General features: G+C 43.1%; 2 protein-coding genes across 5 annotated transcripts in view; one reads left to right on the forward strand and one right to left on the reverse strand.

The window, feature by feature from the left end:
• KIAA1328 (KIAA1328 ortholog) overlaps window positions 1-1751 on the reverse strand; it is a 171596-nt gene extending 169845 nt beyond the window's left edge. Inside the window, exon 1 of one of the 2 annotated variants that reach the window (XM_038125884.1) lies at window positions 1531-1751. In XM_038125884.1, coding sequence (XP_037981812.1) covers window positions 1531-1701 — 171 coding nt within the window. In that variant the 5' untranslated portion in view covers window positions 1702-1751. Of the gene's footprint in view, window positions 1-1509 lie in introns of both variants that reach the window. The other variant, XM_038125885.1, reaches the window with a different exon arrangement.
• TPGS2 (tubulin polyglutamylase complex subunit 2) lies at window positions 1707-22723 on the forward strand. 3 transcript variants are annotated; one of them, XM_038125889.1, is made up of 8 exons: window positions 1707-1902; window positions 6324-6407; window positions 13268-13344; window positions 14417-14504; window positions 15863-15994; window positions 17848-17961; window positions 19617-19777; window positions 21381-22723. In XM_038125889.1, the coding sequence occupies exons 1-8, from the start codon at window positions 1830-1832 to the stop codon at window positions 21606-21608; spliced, it is 957 nt and encodes a 318-aa protein (XP_037981817.1). In that variant the 5' UTR covers window positions 1707-1829; the 3' UTR covers window positions 21609-22723. The 3 variants fall into 3 exon arrangements, with proteins under 3 accessions (XP_037981817.1, XP_037981815.1, XP_037981816.1); XM_038125888.1 differs by lacking the exon at window positions 13268-13344 and adding an exon at window positions 2654-2733 and having other exon boundaries at window positions 1769-1902; window positions 6324-6403; XM_038125887.1 differs by lacking the exon at window positions 13268-13344 and having other exon boundaries at window positions 1747-1902; window positions 6324-6403.
• The last annotated feature ends 44 nt before the right edge of the window (window positions 22724-22767 follow it).

Below are 22767 nucleotides of genomic sequence, written 5' to 3' on the forward strand. Positions count from 1 at the left end.
TGATAAAAACAGACTGTCAATATAAGTGTATCAACACTTCCACAACTGAGCAGAGGAGTGACAGCGGCAATAAATCTGACATGTGCCACACACCTTCATCCCATTCACAGCACAGAAGAAGTTGTAGACAATCTTTTTAACTTTACACAGATGGAAAATCATAACAACATGCTCCCTAAACAGGCCATGGGATGGTTGGCCTATTTCACTTGCACATTGTCCCAGGGAGTGTGCAGTCAAACACAAATAAAAGAGCACAGATGCATACTCTTCTTTCCAATCTCTTCCAGTTTATGCTGAAATCCCACTCTCAGTCTGCCTAACAGCAATGCTTCCAACCCCTCATAACTGGAACTAAATTGTCAGCTTCTAAATTTCCACCAGGCCAGACTGTCAGTTCTACCCCAATGACTTCAAGTCGCTGAACCTCCAACTCAGACACACAAAGCCCAAACACCAATGGCAGCTCTTGGTTCTCTGAGCCACACAAGCACATCTCCCCATAACCAGGCTGAGCTCCCAACACCACAGCCACCACCCACACCATCTACGTGTCCAGCCCCACGTAGTCTCCCACAGCAGGAGCCTGCAGGTCCTCTGCAGATGAAACCACCCCAACCTCACACTCATCCCTCACAGACAGAGCCCTCCAAGTCCCACATGGGCTCACCCAAAATGTTCTGCTTGTAGTCAAGCCTAGGTGCCAGCCACAAAAGACACATCTCTTCCCTGCTCATCTTCTAGCCTCGGTTTCAAAGAATCACAGAATCAATGACATTGGAAAAGACTTCTGAGATCATCGAGTCCAACCCATGACTGGACACCACTGTGTCAACCACTGAGTGCCAGGTCCAGTCTCTCCTCAAACACCTGCAGGGACAATGACTCCTCCACCTCCCTGGGCAGTCCATTCCAATGCCCAATCACCCTTTGTGTGAACAAATGCTTTCTAATGTCCAACCTAAACCTCTCCTGGAGCAGCTTAAGACTGTGTCCTCTTGTCCTGTCACTTGTCACCTGGGAGAAGAGCCCGACCGCCACCCGGCCACAACCAACCTCCTGTCAGGCAGTAGTAGAGTGCGATAGGGTCGCTCCTGAGCGTCCTTTTCTCCAGGCTGCTCAACCTCATTCTCTCTGTTGGTTCCCTGACAAGTTCCCATAAACTGAACGCAATTTCCCCATTTCCTATAAATTTACTCGCCCCGAGATTTCACAGCTGGGTCACACTGAAGAGGACTTAGGACCCTCCCTTCTCTCCCAGGTCACTTTTGCTTTGAAATCGCGCGTAACCCCTACAGACCGGCACAGACCCAATCCCTCTCACCAGGCTAAGTCCCCTCCGCACTCGCCAGCAGAGCCCTCACACAGCCTCTGCCACGGCCACAGAACCCCACCCGACCCACAGGGCCGCACCGGTTCCTAGGCCAAACCCCTCGACAGGCCGCCCCGCACGCCCCTGGCGGGCCCTCCTGCCGCTATCCCCTCACACCGACCCCCAGACAAGGATACAGCTCCGGCCCCGGCGAATACCTCCACCCACACCGGCGGCCGCCGCCGCCATCTTGAAACAGCCGCCACTCCCCGCATACCCCCCGCCGCCCCCCCGGCTCTCGTCGCCCATTGGCTGTCTGCGCTGTAGGCACGGGGAGGGTTGCGAGGCACGCCGGGAATCGTGGTCCTCTGAGCGCAGGCGGCCGCCATGGGCCGACCAGGGCACCGCCCGGAAGAACTATTATTCCCAGCGTGCCCTGCGGCTACGGGGCAATAGGAAGGCCAGAAAGGCATTGTTCTGTGTCAAGCTGGGTAGAGACGGGAGGGTCCCGCGGAGGATGGAGGAAAAGCTCCCCACCGGCATCAAGCCCTACCTGGACAAGCTCACCTTGGGCGTCACAAGGATACTGGGTGAGTGGCGTTGAGCTACAGCCCACGGGGCGGGGGCAGGACGGGGGCGGGGGGAGCCACCCGTTTGTCACAGCCCCTCCTGTGAATCGCGCAGCCGAGCAGCCTATGCTCACACACGGACACACCCTTGTTTCTGGTAGCAGCGGCAGGAATCCCGAATCTCTCGACTTTAATAAGAGTTTCATAAACACCAGCGAAGGAGAAGATGGTGTTTTATGAAAAATCATGCAATCGTTGAATGTTAAAAGGTGGTAAGAGACCACAAAGATCATCCAGTCCCAACCCTGACGCCATGGGCAGGTTGCTCAAGGCCTTATCCAGCCTGGCCTTGAACACTGCCAGGGATGGACATCCCCAGCTTCTCTGGGCAAACCTGCCAGTGTCTCACCACCCTCAATGTAAAAATTTTCGTAATACCCAACCCAAATTTCCCCTCTTTCAATTTGTATCCATTAGTCCTTGTCCTCTCACAGTTCGTAATGAAGAGTCCCTCTCCAGCTTCCCTGTAGGCCCCCTCCAGGTATTGCAATGTTCTATGAGGGCTCCACACAACCTTCCTGTGTAAATCGTGCCTAAATTTGATCCTAATTGTAGTAATGTGGGGTCAGCAAGGAGTGTGCCCCGTGGTTCATCAGTGTTCTGGTAGAAGGTCGATTTGTCAATCTGCTCGGGATCAGATCCCCATAGTTGCCCTGCGGCTCGTTCCCACATTGAGACTTGTTCCACAAAATGCCCTGCTTCTCATTTCCAGGTTTTGCTCAGATACTGAGCCTTCTTATATGCCGTCAGCTCCCACTGAAGTTCAGCAGGACTGCAAGGCATCCAAAGGAAGTATTCTCAGACAACACTTTACTCATATCAGTGGAATCACAAGGATTTGTGGAAATATTTGTGTGTGAAAAGGATTTCAGCATTATACATTTCATACTTCAGCAGCACAGAGCACAGGTCTTATTTATAAGGCTGAAAAGCCTTACTTCTATCCAAAACCATGTGTACAACAAGATTACAAGTTGCAGTCTTGGAATTTCTTCTTGGGAATCTTAGAGCCTAAAGTCTCACCCCAAAGAGGCATTGAGTTTCACCTGATAACCTCAGTGTATCTATTGTTGCACATGGGTTTGGATAGCTGCTCAGTCAGATGAGATTAAAAGATCAGGGTTAAATTATTTCTCTGAGCTTCAGTGAGGACAGGATTTCATCCTCAATCTCTGATCAGTGTTGTCATACTGACTTATTATTAGACTTCTTGGGGAGGGTGGGTGGATTTTTTCTGTTTGTTTTGTTAGTTGTGAGGTCAGGATAATGTTATCTCTGCTCTGTGAGTGAAACTGATGATGATCATCATAGCAAAAGCTTCTTTGAAGTAGCTCTTTTTAAAAAATGTCCAGCCCTGCCCACATTTTCACCACCCTCAGGTGTGTGAGAGCTGTGAAATATGAGCTGCGTCCAAATGTTGTGTTGCCATATAAACTGTTTTGGGTAGGTGTGTTGTCTGCAGCACACGACATGGCACTGCAGGTATGGCTCTGAAAGTCCTGCAACGTCCCTTTCACGTGGAGGTGTTTCCTGGTTTGTGTTTTCTTCTTTTTCTCTCTGTGTCACTGGCATCTTGTATTGTGCAATAGAGCAGTGTCCATCACAGTGATGGTTTACTCCACTTCTTTTCTCTGTCTCTCCACACCTTCTGGGAATTTGGCATATTTTTTTCCAGTGAAGTAGTCCAAGGCATTTCAACTGTGCCACCAAGTTAATTAAAATTGCTTAGCTAACTGGGAAACTTTGACCAGTCTGTTCAGTGCTTGTTTCTTTCAAATAACAAAGGGTATCTCATTCAGAATGACGCCTCTGTCTATATTTATTATTACTAGAAACTATCTTACTTTAAATCTTTGGGAAAGTCTCATGGAGTCACTTGATATTTTCTGCCTAGCGTAAAGTACAATCAGGCATTGTTGTGTTGGTTTGGGGTTTTTTTTTAACTTTAGTCTCTGTGGAAGTCCCTACCAGAAGGGATATTTCTCACAAGCATTGTGGAGGCTATACCTTGGGGCAAAAAAGGGAGAGATCTTTCCCACTGCCAGTATTCATTTTGCTGAAGTTCTGTGAGTAATAGAAAATTCCAGAAAGATTTATTATTCATAGCTAAGTCAGAATGGAAGGTGTTAGCTCTTCTGGAATGCCCAAGATGGAACCGTACTCCACTGTTAGCACTCTATATTAGATAAGAACATAACTATTAAAACATTTTTAAATTATGCTGAGAGTTTAGCCAGCTTACAGGCAGTATTAGCAGCACTGTAAAGACTGAAAATCCTGTGATTTCCTGCTTCAGCTTTGTGTCACACCATTACATTGACTGTTTCTGATTAATACTGCAAAGCGTTTTTGGGAACTTCCAGATTAAATGTCCTAAAAATAGGGTAGAGTTTACTATGATCTTCATTCAGATTAATTTATAGGGTGTAGTCTGAGCAAGTTAAGCTTTTTCATGTATCTAGGTGCCACTAAAGTGGCTTCTTCATTTCTTCCATCTAGAAGGAAAAGCAACTCATTGCAAAGTTTACCCAAATGTTCAGTGGCACTCCTGTCCATACCTACATGCCTCTGTTAAACATGGTCTTCAGTTTACTTACAGTATATTTTTAATATAATATTTGGGCTTTTAAGATGGAATTTCTCTTTCTTTTGATGTTGGATTTGGTTCAGACCTCTTTAGAAGTTGCATTCTCTCGTTCCTAGACATCTTCTTTGACTGATATGATATTTAATCTTCTGTCATCCCAGCCAAGATGTTGTGCATGATGGATTAAACATCCTTGCTGTTTTCTTTGATCACAGAAATAACAATTACTCTGTTATTATAATCTCCTCAACCTGTCATAAGGTTTGCATAGCTTAGATGGAAAAGACTAGTTAGGTAATTGATTCCACTCTCTTGTTCACACAGCTTATATTTGAGCAAGAGACAGATCACCTTGCCTTGGACCCATCTACCAGAAGTGAAACTTGGTGAAATGTCAGTCTTCTGTATGTTGAGGATCCCCCTTGGCTGGACAGATTTACCTCTGTGACCAACTATGATTATTTTTTTTATGTCTTTAACTTGGAGTTTATTTATCTGAAGCCGTGTTTTATCTTTTCAATTATCTGACAATGTGACAATTAATATTTCCAACTGAAGTGAAGTTTAGGCTTCCTGAAACTGAGTGCCACTGTTCCACCAACAGAACAGACAAGGACAATGCTACTGATTAATTAAAAGCCTGGCATTGAAGATAAAAAACGAACCAAAGCTCTCTAGTGCCTGCTTTTCCTGTCTGGTGCACTGTGTATGTTTTACCAGAGAGCAATGTAATGTGTGTGACTGCTTTAGGGGCCAATACTTTCACAGCAGAGCCAGTCTTGAAAGCCTTGCATAGTTATCACTCCTATTCCATGGCCCTGTCTGCTGGGCTTGCAGTTCCCACAACAATTTAGTAGTTTTTCTGGACTTGATCCAAAGAGAATTATCTCAGTGGGAATTATTTCAGTTGGCTGTGGATGACATAAAACATTATAAAATAGTAATTGTAAGGGAATATATTCTGCCGTCACACACCTGCAAGGACCATGTGGTTTAGTATCTTACATTTATATAGCATTCTTTCCCATAAAATATTCAGAAGATTTTAATAGATTGATAGGAGTTCAGTGCTTTTAACAAATTTTCATGTGTCCAGCTGAGGTTCCAGAGAACTGATGTTTGCTCACGCAGATCTCTTCAGCATGATCAGGTTCTGTGTCTGTCCAAACCTACTGAGCTGAAATGTGCCTGCCCTTGTGGAATAGGGTTGTTAGCAGTTCACAGCAGCACTGCACTACATCGTGTGCCCAGGTGAGGATATTCTACTCAACAGAAACCACAGGGCATGCTTACAAATAAAGATTCATCCCCCTGTAAGAGTTTGCCTCAGAACCCATCACTTTTTAAAATTTTTTTTAAATTTTTTTTTTAATTTTTCCATGAAAACCTCTGCAAAAGATGGCACCTTGAAGACAAATTGTGTGTGCTTACATCATAGGATCATGGAATGGTTTGAGTTGGAAGGGACCTTAAAGATCATCTTGTTCTAACCCCTCCCACCCTGGACAGGAATGCCACCCACTAAACTAGTGTATGTGTAGATATATCATGGTACGTGCATATATATGTATTAAAAATATCAAAGGATAACATTTAGTTCAGCACTAGACATCCTCATGCCAAGACATGCAAAGTACAGTTACAGATGAAAGAAAGTGCTCGGTCACCAGCACAGTGCTTGCAATCATTAATGCCTTTTCCCTGGCTGTCATTCAGATTAGTTTGCAAATTTGTCTGTCTCACAGTGTTGGTGTCACCCATGCCAGCTGCAAACATGCTCCTCTTTTCCTTTCAGAGACTTCCCCAGGAGTTGCTGAAGTGAATTTTGTGGAAAAGGAGCCAGCTGAACGCCACACAATCGTCTCTTGGGAGCAAGTGAGTATTTTCCTGATAAAGCTGCAGTGAGGTCAGTTTGAACGTGCAGCAGCCCCTGGAGAATGTCAAGTGTAATGGCAACCTTGTGTTTATGAGACATTTTGTTACCAAGTTTGATGTACAGTGCAGCCTAAACAGGTGTTGTTGGGTTTTTCTTAATCAGGTATCACTGTTTTTGGCTGTCACATGCACCTGATTTGTTAGAGAAACATCATCAGTGTGGGTACATTCAGCTTGACAGCTCTAAAAAGAAACCACATAACTGTAGTAGGCAGCTACAGTGGTGACTCAGTGGGGAGCAAACAGTTTTCTGACTCAGGTCTGAAAACATTTTCCAACTCCCTTTAAAAGAAAATGAAGCAGTGCTTTATTATCCATGGCCATTAAAGGTAAAGGCCTCGAGCTGGCAAATAACACTGAGCTACCCACTCTGTTCCAGTTATCTTCTTCTTTTTTTATTCTCAGCCATTCACTTCAATTTCTCATATCCCTTTCTTTCACCTCCTCTTTGGCTACCCAACCCAGTCTCTTGGGTAAGACATGTCCTGTTGCCTGTTCTAGAAGACTATGAAGGACCCTTGCTACCTTCACTCTGCATTATCTGACCTTACTGCATCAGTCTGTGTGATCAGAGGGCTCCTGAAAACTGTTGTGTGACTCAGGGCATTTTCATTTCCTTTTTGGAATATACATATCTTCATAAATCCCATGGCCATGGTTGAATAACTGCTTGGTAGGTGTTGCTTGTGTAGAGATGGGACAGTAGAAGCACTGTGGCCCTTGGAAAGGGACATGGCAGAGAATGGAGTTAAGTGAATCATCCTCCCTCTGCTCTAACCCTGGCTGTGGCCTAAAGCAGCTGTTGCCAGAGACTGCTCTTTGTTACCACTGCATAAAATACCTTCCCCTTTGACACCGTGCTATTTACTGCTTTCCTTAAACAGTGAGGAAAAGTCTTATACTAGTTTTGGTAATGCCCTATTCCAATAAGTGACATTTATCAAGAACATATATAACATATATTTTTATTTTTTATATATATATATATATATATATATATATATATATATATATATATTGCAGGTTGGAATGTATGTGGTGTAAACCTGTATGTTACTTACTGAAACTTGTCCAGAAGTCAGTAATTGTGGTCAGGGAGAAATCTCCTGTTTTTCAGGTTTGCGTAAACCGATCCCTGGTTTCCTGTAGCTGTTGTTCAGGTATTGGGTTACCTGAGCTGGAAAGTTTGAGGCACCATGACTGTAAGCCAGCTCAGGTCTGGGAACACAGAGTGATGTTTGCTCATTCTTCTGTTGAGTGGAGAGGACTGCTTCTCCTGGACATGGTGCTCATTCCTCTCATTTTCAGGTGCTGCTTCTCCTCTAAACTAAAATGGGTTTATTTCACAACTGAGTTATTCTTGTCAAGCCAAACAAATGCTGTAGCCAAAGCACTTCATTCAAGAGAACCCAAAACAAATTTCAGTTCCCACCCTCCCACCCCTACCCAGCAATGGACTAAGTCAACTGTGGAAGTAAATGTTGAAAATTAAATGAGTACAGTTGTGTTGGGCTTCTAATAGTGAAGAAGTTGGCTGTCTGTTTCTTTGGTTTTGGTTCCCTTTGCATTGACAAATTAAAGCTCCCTTCTCAAAAAATCCTTCTCAAAAGGATTTTTTTCCTTTTCTTTTTTTTTTTTTTTCCCTATAGCTCTGGGGATGAGGTGTAAATCTAACCCAGTCTGCATAGTTGCAGGACAAAATGTCCTGCCATGATGATTCAGTGCAATGCACTCAACAATTCACAAAGCCATTCCAGATTGAACTTGTACCTCATTTTTCCTGAAACTTCCCTTTCTTGAATTTGAATACATTTGTTTTTATCGGATTTATGGCCACTAGGTGGCAATACTTTTACACATAATCATTTCTCCATGGCTGAATTTTTTAAAAAGATTTTGTCAGAGTATATTTTTAACTTTCCTCTACATCTTTCGTTATTAAACTATTTGCAAACTATTTGAAACTGTTTTTCTGTGATGTAGGAAAAACTGGTGAAACTGTTCCCAAAACTACATTATTTTTCCCCCAACAACTTCTCTCTCTATTAAGACTCGTGTTGTGGGGCATTCCACAGACTCACCAAATAAAAGCTTTATTCTTTGGATTATTGTTTAATGGAATCAATTTTTCCAGTCCTATTTCAGTTTTGCAAGGAAAGACTGTTTTACTGAGAAAAAAATCCAGGTGTTCAGAAGCTCTTAGAAGAAAAATCAACCTTTTAAAAATTATTAATTAACATATTATTTTATTCATGCTGGCTATATGCATTTTTTGTTTCCATCAGCCATGTTTTCTAAATTGTGCTGTGCCATGTTTGTGCTACTCTGTAACTGAATACTGCTGTGTTTTAAAATCTCACCTTGCTGAGATTGAAATAATCTTTAAAATCTTAAGCTTGTTGAATGTCCCTTAGCTGCCATGAAGCTTTGCAGGGGAAGCTGGGCTTCATGACAGGAGTTATTGCAGTAAGGCCGTAGGAGAGAAGAGATTTTTCCCAATGCAGAAAGAGCTGCTCAGTGTTACATGTCAGGAAATCAAGCTGGAAATTGCTCCTGAAGAATTTATTGGGAATCAGCACACACACAAAAATGTTTCAGGTGTATGATTGCCAAGTGTATTTACATGGGTAAAGCATCACTTCCCCTAAAATTGTAAGCAGTTCATTATATTTTAATAAAACCAGATTTTTCAATATTTCTTCATATTTAAACCTACTAAGATGTTACCTTTTCCCCAAGACAGACAAGAAGTACAAGAGGGAGTAGAGACAGAGTTACCTGGTCACCAAAAAACCAGTGCTAATAACCATATCATCCTAAGAACCTTTCCCACTCCTAAAATTCTAAAATTAGGCTGGCAATGGCCCTACTCCCTTCCACGTGCAATTTTTAGAAATAGGTGTTACACTAAAATACTGCTAGGAGGCAGTCTGGTGCGGTGTCTGAATCACATTTTCTTGCTTGTGTCAGCTGGAAGAAAAATGAGTCACTCACCTCGCTGTTTTGGTTTCCAAAAAATAGAAAATTGCATTTTTGTTAGAGGGACACAGTGGTACCTGAGACCATTTTCTCTCCTTCTTCTCACTTGTTTCTTGGGAGAAAAGCCTGACCCACACCTGGCTTTCAGTACCTTTCAGGTGTTAGAAAGTGAGGAGATCTCCCTCAGCCTCCTCTTCTCCAGTCTGAACACCCCCGGCTGCCTCAGCCACTCTCTCAGACCTGTGCTCCAGACCCTTCCCCAGCTCTGTTTCCTTCTCTGGACTCTCTCCAGCCCCCTCAGTGTCCTTCTTGCTGTGAGCAAACAAAGCTGGACACAAGATTCCAGGCGTGGCCTCCCCCGTGCCCCAGCACAGAGGGGCAGTCACTGCCCTGCTCCTGCTGGCCACACCATTGCTGACACAAGCCCGGTGCCATTGGCCTTCTTGGCCACCTGGGCACACTCCAGCTCGTGCCCAGCCACTGAAAACCAGCACCTCCAGGGCCTTCCCCACTCAGCAGCTTTGCAGCCTCACTGTCCCAACCTGGAGCTGCAGGGGGTTGTTGTGACCCAAGGGCAGGACCCAGCACTTGGCCTTGTTGAACCTCACACAATTGGCCCTGGCCCATGGATCCAGCCTGTGCAGATCCCTCTGCAGAGCCCCCCTGCCCTCCAGCAGATCAGCACGCACACCCAGCTTGGCATTGGCCTCAAAGTGACTCAAGGAGCTCTTGATTCCCCCACTCAGATCATCAAGAAAGATAAAAAACAGTGGCCCCCAGGACAGAGCCCTGGGGACACCACTAGTGACCAGCTGCCTGCTGCAAGCAATTCCATTCACCAGCACTCTCTGGGCCAGGCCAGCAGCCAGTTTTTAACTCACAGAACAGAGCATCTAAGCCACAAGCAGCTGGTGTCTTCAGGAGAATTCTACGGGATACAGTGTCAAAGACTTTTCTAAAGTCAACATCCCCAGACTTTCCCTCATCCACTAAGAGGGTCATTGTGTTGTAGAAGGAGATTGGGTCGGGCAGTTATGCCTTTCACAAACCCGTGCTGGCTGGGCCTGATCCCCTGGACCTCCTGTAGGTGCCATGTGATGGGCACTCAGGAAGATCTCCATGAGCTTCCCCAGCACTGAGGTCAGGCTGACAGGCCTGTAGTTTCCTGGTTCCTCATTTGAACCCTTACACGCAATCCAGGAACCTCCTGAGTTGCTCCCTCTCTGCCGCATAGCGTTTCCAGCACTCATCTGGCATGTCATCCTCCTTGCTTCTACAGCATCTCTTTCTGAGTGCAAGTATGCACGCATGGTGTGCACTCCTTCTTGGCGTCCTTTTTGTCCTCCCTTAACATTAGCCAAGCCTCCCATCCCTGATCCCCATGAGCACAGGATCTACCCCCCTTGAGCTTGCCTTGTGGCTGTGACTGTGGGAGAGATGGGGAATTGGACCCAGCAGGGCCAGTGCATGAGGATGAGCCAGGCAGTGATGGTAAGCAGGCTGGAGGACTTTTGGGAGGTAAGTAGTGTTTCTTACACAGTGTTCCCCCTCTTGTTAAACTTTATAACGTATTGAAAAACTGGCTGCACAACAATATCCTCAAGAGAACTTTGAAATCCTGTTCTCTGCAGCTGGGGATCAAGTCTACTGCAGTCCCAGAAAATCAAGGTGGTCTCCTGGGAGCTCCTCAGGTCACATTTATTAAAGGTGCAAGAACATTTCAATATGTTACATAAATTGACATCAACATTCACTAAAAGCTAGGATAAACCAGCCATAAAACTGCAGAACATTAAGAAGAGAAAAGGGTGGCTACTGATGTGGTCGAATTCTTAGAAGCCCTGAGAATTGACTTGAATGCCTTCCTTCTCAGAAGTTGGGTAAAACTCATTCATGTTTTTAGACAAGTGTCTCTAGAGCTATATGTTTTGATTGCTTTCTATTTCTTTAGTATATTTGCTTGAGAGACATTCTTTCAACAGTGTTTCAATTAAATTGCCATATATCAGGGTTCTTAGCTTTGAATCCATTTCTAATCAGATCCTGGCCACAAAAATCAGATTCTCATATTTTTCTCAGTACTCAATGGACTGTGCTTTCTTGGGGGACTGTTTTGAGATATTACAGAGAACAAAGAAAAGGAATAGACCTCTCACACCATATTAAGCACTTGGGATATTTTGTTTTATGAGCTGATGAGTGTAACCAGATAACTGGAATGAAAACAGCTGCTTGCCAGGGCTGTGGTTAAGCCAAGTCTGACATGTTATTTAGAAACAGTATATTTTATGGGGCTGGAGAACACAACCCTGACAACTACCAGTTGAGTGAGAAGAACACAGAGTTTGATAAGCCATTTTTAGTATATAATGTCTTGTTTCTCTGACTGCTGTCAGAAGATTACTGTTCTGATGTCATATGGTCATGTGACTAAGCACAATATGACAGATCAATCAATCCTTTCCATCAGATGAAAGAAATGGGTTTTAATGAAGATTTCTATTTGCAGGCCTTTTTCTATAGACCCCAGACCTGCTCTGTTACTGCATTTTCTACCCATATATTTTCCACTAGCGTGGTTTAGAGAATCCTGAAATAAATTCAGAAAGCCATCTGGAGAAACATGCACATGTTGATCTTTTTCAAAAGCAGGATTCAGAGCATAAAACCTATTCAGATGTGATTTTTCTCTTGTCTTAGCTATATTTGCTAAATTGGGCTGTGCCTGAGTTTTAGCGGGATTTATCTGGATACTACAGTGGAAGTTATAAAACCTTAGATTTTGTCATTCTAGTGGATCTGGTTCTCCTGCTTGGAGAAGAACACCCACTGAAGCCAGGAGACCCATTCACATATGTATTTTTACTGCTGCAATGAATTAGTTTGAATTGGGGGATTTGAAATGTAGTCAAAGTGTTATGTTAACTTTTGTACTCTGCAGAGGCTTTGGAGCAGGTCTGTCATACTTTCTTTCTTCATAGTTTTAGCCATAGTCACTGTGCTTAGAGGTACAGCTTGAAACTGAAGTGATGAAAGCACAGCATGAAATTATAAATATTTAGGACTGGGGAGAACCACAGAAGAAGGTGTGTTTGTTAAAGGCATTTGAAGAACTTCAGATATGTCCATGTGGTTTACTAATCACCTTAAACTTACCACCATGTCCTCAGCCAGCAGCAGACTCTTGTCATAGGATGGTAAATTCTTCTCAAAACAGCCTCTGCAGTGCCAGGTTATCTGCTTTAAGACCTGTGGAGCCTGAAGATTTTCTCTGTCTGGATTAAGAAAGCTCTCAGCTAGTGACCAGGCTGCTTGATGAAGCAAGTAAAGTGATCTGCCCTATTGCAAGCTGCAAAGTCATTAGTGTCTGGGACTCGTCAGTAGCAGTCAAACATTAATGGGTGTGCTTTAAAAGTAAATTAACAAGCACAAGGTTGTGGGCAGATTAGGTGCTCCTCCATAGTTTGTACATCCCAGTTTAGGAGACAGAGACTGTAACAACCCAAAGAAAGTGTCTGTGAATAAGGCTTTAACAGGCAGAAAGGCTGTTCTTGTCCTAGGGGAGGGAAGACATGTGAACAGGATGAGACCAGCACCTTTCTTTGCTCAGCCAGCAGCTGATGACTAGAGGCCAGCATTGCAGCTGGATTCACAGCTGGCAGGTTGCTCTTGCTGGATAGATACATATCTCTTCTCTTGAAATGTTAAAAAATTCATGCCCCAAGTGAAGCAGAGATATTTGAACTGCTCATACATCTTCCTTTTCCTTAGCTACTGGTTACTAGAATATTCTGTCTTTATTTAATGAAACTTTTCCACAAGTAGAGTGGTGCAGCCCTTGGGCAAGTCAGGATACACAGATTGTGGAACCTCCATCATGGGACACTCTCCTGAGTTTTGAGGTCTGATTCTTTTGGAGCCCTGAATGTGAATATTTTAAATTTGAACTCACTGGAGTCAGTCTTTTATTTTTCTTTAAAATAGTTACAAACAGACCAACAGGTAACTCCTTTAGTCATGCTTGTTGTTTGTGTTACTAAAACTGGCAGGCTTCCATTCTGTTTAATTTTATGTACTTAACACTTCAGCAAGAGCAGAGGGTCACTGTTCTGCAGCCAGTCCTGCCCCCAGAAGCAGGGTCTACAAATGCCTATGGTTCTTTGGGCTTCTTTTTGTTCTGAGGATTAAGCCTTTATCCTTCCATCCTAGTATTTGCAGCTTAACTGAAGAGTCTAAGTTAAGAATGATTCCTTCCACAACCAACACAGGTATAGGAGAAGTTTTCTGGTTCCTAGAAACTTGAGCTTACTGTGTTTGCTTCTTTCACTGGTGGCTCAAAAGGAAGCAGGCTTAGGAGCCACAGCCATTCACTGAAGTTTGGAGGGATGGAGTCAGACCAGCAGATTTGTGAGTCTGTCTTTGCATGTGCTTGCACACGTTCTTTTTGTTAAGTGAAACGTCAGATCTACTTGACTATGTGCAGCTTTTGAGTCTATGCTTCTTACACATACTTGGAGCTGAAATTCCTCAGAAGAAAAGAGTCATTGTGCTAAAATTGTACATGCTTTAGTGGAATAGGTAAGTTTAGTCTGGTTTCACTTAAAGCAAAACCCTGCTCTTTTCAGCCATATGTATGAAAAAGCTAATTGTTCTGATTTATGTGAGTTTGAAGTGGCTGCTAATCTCAAAAGGTAATACGACGTCTCAGTTTGGGAACAATGCTGTAATAATTTTGTGATGACTAACTGCTCATTGTGAAATTTTCCCAAGCTACCTTTGTTAAGACTAGCAGAGTCCCAAGAAATACACAGTTTTTTTCTCAAGGCTTTAGAATGAGATATTTGAGCTGATTTGAGTCACCTTGGAGTTAAGCAAGGAACTTGGTGGCAAATATTTCTGTACCAGTTCTCAGTTGTTCTTAGGGTTTGACACATGTTCTGCATTTTCTCATTACACTTTGATTGCGATTTGCAGAAAAACTCCTGTGTATTACCTGAGGATTTAAAGAACTTCTATCTGATGACTGATGGCTTCCAGATGACCTGGAGTGTGAAGACTGATGGTGAGTCCCTGTGTTCCCCTCCACTGACAAGCTCAATTCATTGCAGCCAGTCCATACTCTGCAGAACCTCTTTAATTTCAAACTTACTTTCTGCTCAATCAGTACACATCTCTCAGGACAAAATCTATTGCTTGCATGTTCTGGCATCCCATAGAAGAGGTCCATACACTCTTTCTGGCAAGAAACTAATTTTTCATGACATAAACTCTGTTCTGTAATACCCTGGCCATCTGTTGACACTCAAAATTAAGTGTGTCATTTAAACCTCATACCTAACTCCCTCTGTAGTTCATGTAGAGAGAAACAGCTATAGCTCATTATCCCATCATAAATCAGTAGGAAGAGTCACCCTCTGATAATGCTTCTTTCTCATTACAATGTGTATGTACATGTTGGAGCCTGATTCTGCTTTCCACCAGCTAAAGTCCAAGCTTCATTTTCCATCCTTGTTTTGCAAAAATCAGGTCATTTGCTCACTCTGCAGCTGTTATCCTGGTTCTCATTGCCTTCAGGTAGGGTTCTCCAACTGGGCTGTGGACACTGCTCACTTCTGGAGATGGGTGTCAAATGCAGGGTCTTCCTCAGGAAGTGAAATGGCATTTCAGAGACAGTTCACATCAGTGCTTTAGCACTTGCAGTGACTCCCATCATGTTTCAAGTGGGACTAATGACCTCTGTGGAGTCTTGTTTTCAGGGCTCACAAGTGCATGGAGACCAAGGCTGCTGGTACAACTGTCTTGTTTGAGCAAGCATCTAGCAATGCCTTCTGAGACCCATCACACTGGCACATGGCTGAACAGAGTGCTTGCTGCCTTGATGTCTGGTATCAGTGTTAGTCCTCAGAAACACAGACAAGTGACGAGTCCTGTAGGACTCTTTGAGGAACACCCACACTGATAAAATCCTCTGTGGAAGTGGGAACCAAGAGGATGTACCCTAAACAGATACATGGAGTGGAAGAGGACAAGCTGCCCAGTAAGCTGTGAATTTTTGGGGTGGTTTCTGATAGGGAGGGCAGTAGCAGGGAAAAGAGCTTTGAGGAAGAGGCTGTAGCTGAAATCCTGTAGCCAGGAGTTTTAATTTTTCACAGGACTCAGCTAACAGCTGCAGGATAGTTCTTGCCAGAAGTGTAATTCCCATACCTTTATAGCTCTGAGATGGTGTTGCATCACATGTAAGTGGGAGTCTGTGTTTGAAAAAGCCTCATTTTTGCTCTTGTAGAGTCTTACTTAAGTTAAATCTCCAGATCTGCTGGGTGTAACCATTCTTCACCCCACAGAGGTTGATGTCTGGAGGAAAATAAATGCCTCCCATGCCTTCCTGTCACTGGATGTGATTAATGATTGGTTTTGCTGCAGATACCCCGATGCCCCTGGGCTCCATGGTGATTAACAGCATCTCGAAGCTGTGTCGGCTTGGGGGTTCCTCTATGTACACTCTGCCTAGCGCTCCAACTCTAGCTGACCTGGAAGATGACACAGACGAGGAAGGTAAGAAAACCTGCTCTGTCTCATCCCTTTGTTCTATTAATGTTAGAATATAGTACAAGATATGAGGACCAAACACATTCCACCAGGTTGCTCAGAGCTCCATCCAGCATAGCCTTAAACACTTCCAGGGTTAGGGCATCCACAGTTTCTCTGAGCAGCCTATGCCAGCACCTCATCACCCTCACAGTAAAGAATTTTTTCCAATATCTAATGTAAATCTGCCTTCTGTCAGTGTGAAGCCACTCCCCCTTATCCTGTCACTACATATCCTTATAAAAAGTCCCTCTCCATCTTTTCTTCTTCTTGGAAGTAGGCTCCCTTCCAAGTACTGTAAGGCCACAGTTAGGTCACCCTGAAGCCTTCTCTTTTCCAGGCTGAACAAATCCCATTCTCTTAGCACCTCAGCTATCCTCCATGGCAGGGAAATTGCAACAACATGATCTTTAATGTCCCTTCCATTCTACAATACAGCAACAGGAAAGGTCACTCCAGGTAGATGGGGATTACTTGGTCTAGCAACCTAGTCTAGAGAAAGGTGTCCCTGTCCCTGTCAGGGCAGTTGGAGAAAGATGTTCTTCAAGGTCCATTTCCAACCCAAATCATTTTATGATTCTGTGACTCTCTTGAGCTGGATCTTATTAGCTGTGTCTTATTAGTTGCCTACAGCCTCTAAAGGTAGATCTGTATGCTGTCAATGTTGTGGGGATTAGTGTTATTTGCATCCTCTTTTAACAGGCTGTTCTGCCTTTTCCCTGTTTAAACTTTCACCTGAGCCTTGCTCCAGTGATTCAGCTTCCAAAATCTTTGTGTGCTTAAGGTGTTAAATGAACAAAAGATAACTGGTTTTGTTTTGGCAGCGAAGACAGCTGGAATTGGAAAAGTAACTGGTATGTACATATAACTATGAGGCTACCCTGCCTAAAAATGCTAGGAATGCTGCTATTTGGAGAGAATAAAAAAGAAGAAGAAAGCCCATTCATTTTGTCAGAGCTCTCACATCAAGCTGGAAAAATCAAGAGGATAAGAACACAGCCAGCTGTCACACCAATTTCTTAAAAGAATGCTATTTGATTTCAATCTTGTCTCTGCACCTCTGTAGGCTCTTTCAGCTCCTAAATGTGGCTGAAAGTAGTTTTGACATACCAGTTTGGCTGCAGTCCTGATGTTCTAGAAATGCTCAGTGATGGTTGAGGGTCTCAGGTTGAATAAGAGTCAGATGTGATAGTTAAGAAGGATGCTGATGTCACACTGGAATGTATGGAGAAATATATATCTCTGCAATTTCATTGAAGTCTTGTCCCAAGAGAAACAGAATAAATTATTCTCCTTGTCCTCCTTAGAAAAAAACAAATCAGGATAAAAAAAGGAATCATATATACAACAGAAATAATGGCCTTCAATTGTAGCAGGGAAGATTCAGGATCCATGAGGAAAACTTCTAAGTGATAAGTGATGGATTTGGTTGAGTATGTAGAGGTTGTGCCTGTGCCTTCTCTAACACAGGAGAACTTTAAGAAAAGATTAGACAAACCTCAGGGGTGACATCTGTAAACTTTGACTCGTTTAATGTCAGGGAGGAAATAGAAGTCAGCTTATCTATTTTCAGCCATCTAATTTTGACTCAGTGGTTTGTTTTCCTAACAGAGATGAAAATTTTTCTCACTTTTTCAGGGTTTTTTTGCTTGCTTTTATTTTAAACATAGGGAACTTAATAATTTCCAAAAAGTATAAATATAATAGTTTGATTCAGTTCTTCATCAGCTGATTTATTAATGTATAAAACAGACTCTTTGCAACTGAGTCACGGTCCGTTTTCCAAACGTGTTTCATAATTTTTTTTTCCTTGGTTTCAGGTAATGGAGACAAACCAGAGAAGCCACACTTTGATTCTCGTAGTCTTATCTTTGAATTAGACCCATGCAATGGGAATGGGAAAGTCTGTCTGGTTTATAAGCATGCTGAACCAGGTAAGACTGAAAATAGAAAAGTTAGCTATCTCTTGTTGTGGATTGTATCTGGAGGCCACATGTGGAGAGTTATCTTGTATTTCTGATATTCTTTGCAATTTGTAAGTGAAACTTTTACTGGGATATCCTGTCTCCACTGAAGTCAGGAGCTAAATCTTAACTAGATCTAACGTTTTCACTCCTTTTAGTGCTGGAGTCTGAGTTTTAACTTATGATTTCTGTGTGCATAGAAGCAGGGAAGTATTCACATGTGACCTAAAGACAACTGAGTTGAAATAATACAGAGCTCCACTAATGCAGTTACTTGCATGTCTTGGAACAAAGCCATTACATTTTGATGAGAAAGGTATAACTCTGCTTGGAAACAAAGTGTAGATGGTAAAAAAAGCTGAGACAGAATTAGACTGGGTCTTCCACCTTATGCACTGATGCTGGGTCTCGAGGAGCTAACTAGGCCAAAATGTGGCAGGAAGGGTTAAGGGGAAGGTGAGAAATGGGAGCTGAGCTGTTTGTTCTGACAGATACAGAGATAACTGTTATCAGTCAGAGATAGTGAAACACCTAAGGCACTTGTAAAATGGTTGTCATCTGACACAGTGCACAGGTCACTAGATGTATGTGTTTACTGTGTAGGGTTGTGCAATTGCAATATACAGGTTCTTAAGAAAAATCTTGGGTTATTATCTTGTGCCTTTCATTGTGTGTGACTACAACTGCCATGGCAGGAAGTTCTTATCCTCTTGCCTCCCCATGTTAGTGATTTCAGCACATGCAGTGGATAACCTGGGCAAGGGAAGGGAGCATTGGTTACAGGTTCAATGTCAACACATGGGCAGTCTGTTTAAATGACATTGTTCAGTATCTCAATCTCCCAAGAAAAAACCTTCTTTATACGCTACAAAGGATGTCACCAGCAGAGAAATATTTGATCACTGTGGAAAGATTTTGCAAAATGTGTTTTTGTTGGCAGCACATACTACCGTGACTTCCAGACTCTGGACTCTATTCAGTAATCCAGATCACTGACAATTGAGTTAGTTGTTTTTTACTTTGTGGGTCAGATAAATGTTTGCCATAATTGTACTTTGAACATATACTACAAAGTTGCTGATGTCCAAGAATGTTCCATGTAGCATGTCACTCCCAGGTTGTGAAGGAGCAGCATTGCATTCATTGTCCAGCACACAGCTAGTCAAATACCCCATGCAGAGGGTGAACACTGGATGATGGGTAGGACACAAAAGGTTATAGTACATAGGGCTAAATAGTAAATAGTCATCACAACAGGCTGACAGCTGGTCACTGGTGGGGTTCTGCAAGGGTCCATCTTGGGCCCACTGCTCCTCAGTGTCTTCATAGACAGCCTGGACACAGGACTGGAAGGACAAACTGCTAAGTTTGTCCATTATACCAAACTGGGAGGAGTTGATGTCTCCCTCGAAGGCCCTGCAAAGTGACCTCAGCAAATTAGAGAGATGTGCAACCACCAACCGTATGGAGTTTAACGAAGACAAATTCTGGATTCTGCACTTGGGCTGGAGGTACATAAAACAGCCCTTCTGATGAGTGTGTGTTGTCTCTCCAACCTGACAATGGCCAGGGGTTAAACTTAATACTGCAAAGCAACAGTGTAATTTGTGCTTGTTTTATTCTAGTGGTCTCCCCAGACACAGAGATCTGGTTCCTGGACAGAGCTCTGTATTGGCATTTCCTCACCAAAACCTTCACAGCCTACTACCGCCTGCTCATCACCCACCTGGGTCTCCCACAGTGGCAGTATGCCTTCACCAGCTATGGGGTCAGCCCACAGGCCAAGGTAGGACAGCAGAGTCCAGCCTGTCAGTATTTTGCATAAGAATAGACTGGAAAAACATCTTCCCACCTTTTGGCAGGCTGTCTGTCAGCTCAGGGGGGCCTCCCTACTGAGCCATGGAAGGGGCCACAAATTTTTTCCCTGTAACATGTTAACAGTAATTTGTTTCACAGTAATTTAAATTCACTAATATTGTGTTAACCCTGCTTTTCTCTCAGAAGTTGGGCCTTGATAACAATTATGCCTAAAAAGCACAATTTCAAGTCCTGCAGGTAGTTACAGAAGACCTCTACATAAACCCTTGTGAGCATTCCAGTCACTTATTATTATTATTATTATTATTATTATTAAAATTAAAATTAAAATTAAAATTAAAATTAAAATTAAAATTAAAATTACTATTCTTCTATGCCAAAATTCTGCTATTAAAGATTTCTGCTGTTCTTTTGTGTTTGACTGGGCCTTCAGGCCTATCCCTGCCTCCATCCTGTGAGAGATCAGGGATGGAGCTGATGATCCTACGAAACACAGCTCATAAGCCAGCACAATATCTGGGCACCTTGGCAAGGCCTGTTGGGACTAGAGTGTCCTGCACTTCACCCAGACACAACTGCTGTCTTACTTCCTGGTCCTTTGAGCATATCAGAATTACTAAAATCACTCCTGACTTCCCATCAAACAGTGGCTGTAGAATTTGGTTCTTTTCATTTATGATGCCTTCCCTGTTAGACTGCACTGCACTTTATCAGTCAAGACTGTGTATGTGGCACTGTGCTCTGCCTTTCTGTAACTTGCCTGCTATAAATATTTTTTTATGCTCAGTATATTTGCAAACCTTAAGAGGAACTATTCGTATATTCCCTAATCATTTGCAGCCCCTGTTGGTTAAAATCCTCCTAGTTTGTTTACCGTTATCATTTTAAAAGTTTCCAAGGGGGTATATTAAAGCTGTTTTCCACTAAACAGTACATTAATAGATTATTATCTATATTTTGGTATTGAACTTCTGTATGTCCTGCTCAACATTTTGCTGATGGTTTCACTGTGATTTGTAATACCATAACTACTAGAGTTTTATTTCCTGACTTTGTTAATGGAAAAATAGAAAATCATAAACAGAAACAATAAGACAAACAAAGGAGAAGTTAAGAAAATTCATTGTTTTATGTGTGAAGAGAGGAAGGAAGGTTACATTTTGTGAAATTCCACTAGTTGGTTTTCAGTTTATAAGCACATATAAATTCCAAAGTTTTTTTAATCCTTATCTGAATCTAAATAAGTGTCGTTTCATTTCATACCCTCCTTTTGCTTGTCCTCCTGTGGTGTAAATCAGGATTCGCTCTTTACAGGAATTACACTGCAGGAAAGGTGGTGTTAGGATTGTGTCTGGTTCTCATCTTCCCTATCTGGAATTCAGTTCCAGGACTGGGGCTGTAGCCATGCCTTCTGTGTCCTTATCACAAGCACTCTTCCAAGTCCTGTAAACTGCAAACTGATAAGTGGCCTAGGATTAAGATCAAGTCTTGGGGAAGATGGGGAGCAAGGTGGAATTGTCTAACTGCAGTTTGAATTTAACCTCTTCCTTCCCCACCATCCTGCCTTTCAGCAATGGTTTAACATGTATAAACCCATAACCATCAACACAGCACTCCTGTCTGAAGAAGCTGATTCGTTTGTGAACAAGCTGGACCCCAACAAGGTATTTAAAAGCAAGAACAAAACTCCAGTGCTCAAGAAAAAACAACTTTCACAGCCACCAGGCTCCCAAAAGAGTCACACAAGCATGCCCTCTGCCAAGACATCCTCACTAGCTGGGAATTCTTCAAGGAAGTGAGCCTGCCAGATCTGACCCTGGACGACATTTGCAATAATCTTTGATGTTTTCTGCTGCAGAGTCTCTGTGGTTCAGACCAAGTTCCTTGTGCATGAATAGATGTGCCCATGGAAAACATGTTGCAGCACTTGCATGAAATATAGCCACAATGTGGATGTAGTTCCTGGAGCTCTTAAAAAAATTGGTACATCGGTTTTATTCCCTTCTGCTACTTGCAGCATGTACTTTTCAGAGGGCATGAAGAAACTTTTGATGTCACTGCTCCATAGGGAAGCTTTTGTTCCTGTACAACTGCAGCAGTGAAATGAAAGCAAATGTTATTCACTGTAACTTTAACCAGACCCGTGCTGAAGTAGAGGGTGTAAAGATGTTTCTGCCTTGTCCTTTGAAAGAAAACTGTCCTGACCTTGCATGCTGTAGGAGCAGGCTGGAACCCACTGAACAGAGAAGGATCTTGCCCTCCAGACAGAATCAACCTCTGCACTTCCCTGTGCTTCATCCAGCTTCTGCTCTGAGATTGATGGTACAATGGGACTTGTGACTTCCATGTCTCTGCATTAGCCTAGCCACTTGCTCTGCAGCCCGGACCACTTTTTGGCCTTCGTGCTTGTCCTAGACTGCAAGGCAATATGTGTATTCTATTTGCCATCTGTTAGAGGTGTGGCAGTTATCTTCTGTTAATTGGGAAGTTTTCTTTATCTCTTCCACATCCTCCCTCCAGGGAGATATCTTCTGTTAATGATCCATTGAGTGTCACTGCATGACTGATAAAATTACATCATCCCATTGTGAGAAGCTCCACCCAGAGGGAGGAGCCAAGCATTCCTAACTGGATATAATCTGAGATTTTGGGACACCAGAACAGCCTTTCCAATGGATTCCCAGAGGACCAGCTGCCTTTTCCACTGGACCTTCAGAGGTAGACCAGGCCCATCTACACCACCACTGGATTTTCAGAGGAAAACCACACCCTTTCTGCAGGATCCCTGTTCCAACAGAACCACACCTGGCACTGCAGGAGGACTGCAGCCACCATTTAATGGGACTGCTACCAACACCCTGACCAACAGGGTGTCAGGTCATATTCTGACTCTGTCAGTGTTCTTTTGTATTACTGCATTGTTTATTTTATTTTTATTTTCTTCCCTAATAAAGAACT

Source organism: Motacilla alba, chromosome Z (assembly GCF_015832195.1).
Source record: "Motacilla alba alba isolate MOTALB_02 chromosome Z, Motacilla_alba_V1.0_pri, whole genome shotgun sequence".
In the NCBI taxonomy this organism is placed as follows: domain Eukaryota; kingdom Metazoa; phylum Chordata; class Aves; order Passeriformes; family Motacillidae; genus Motacilla; species Motacilla alba.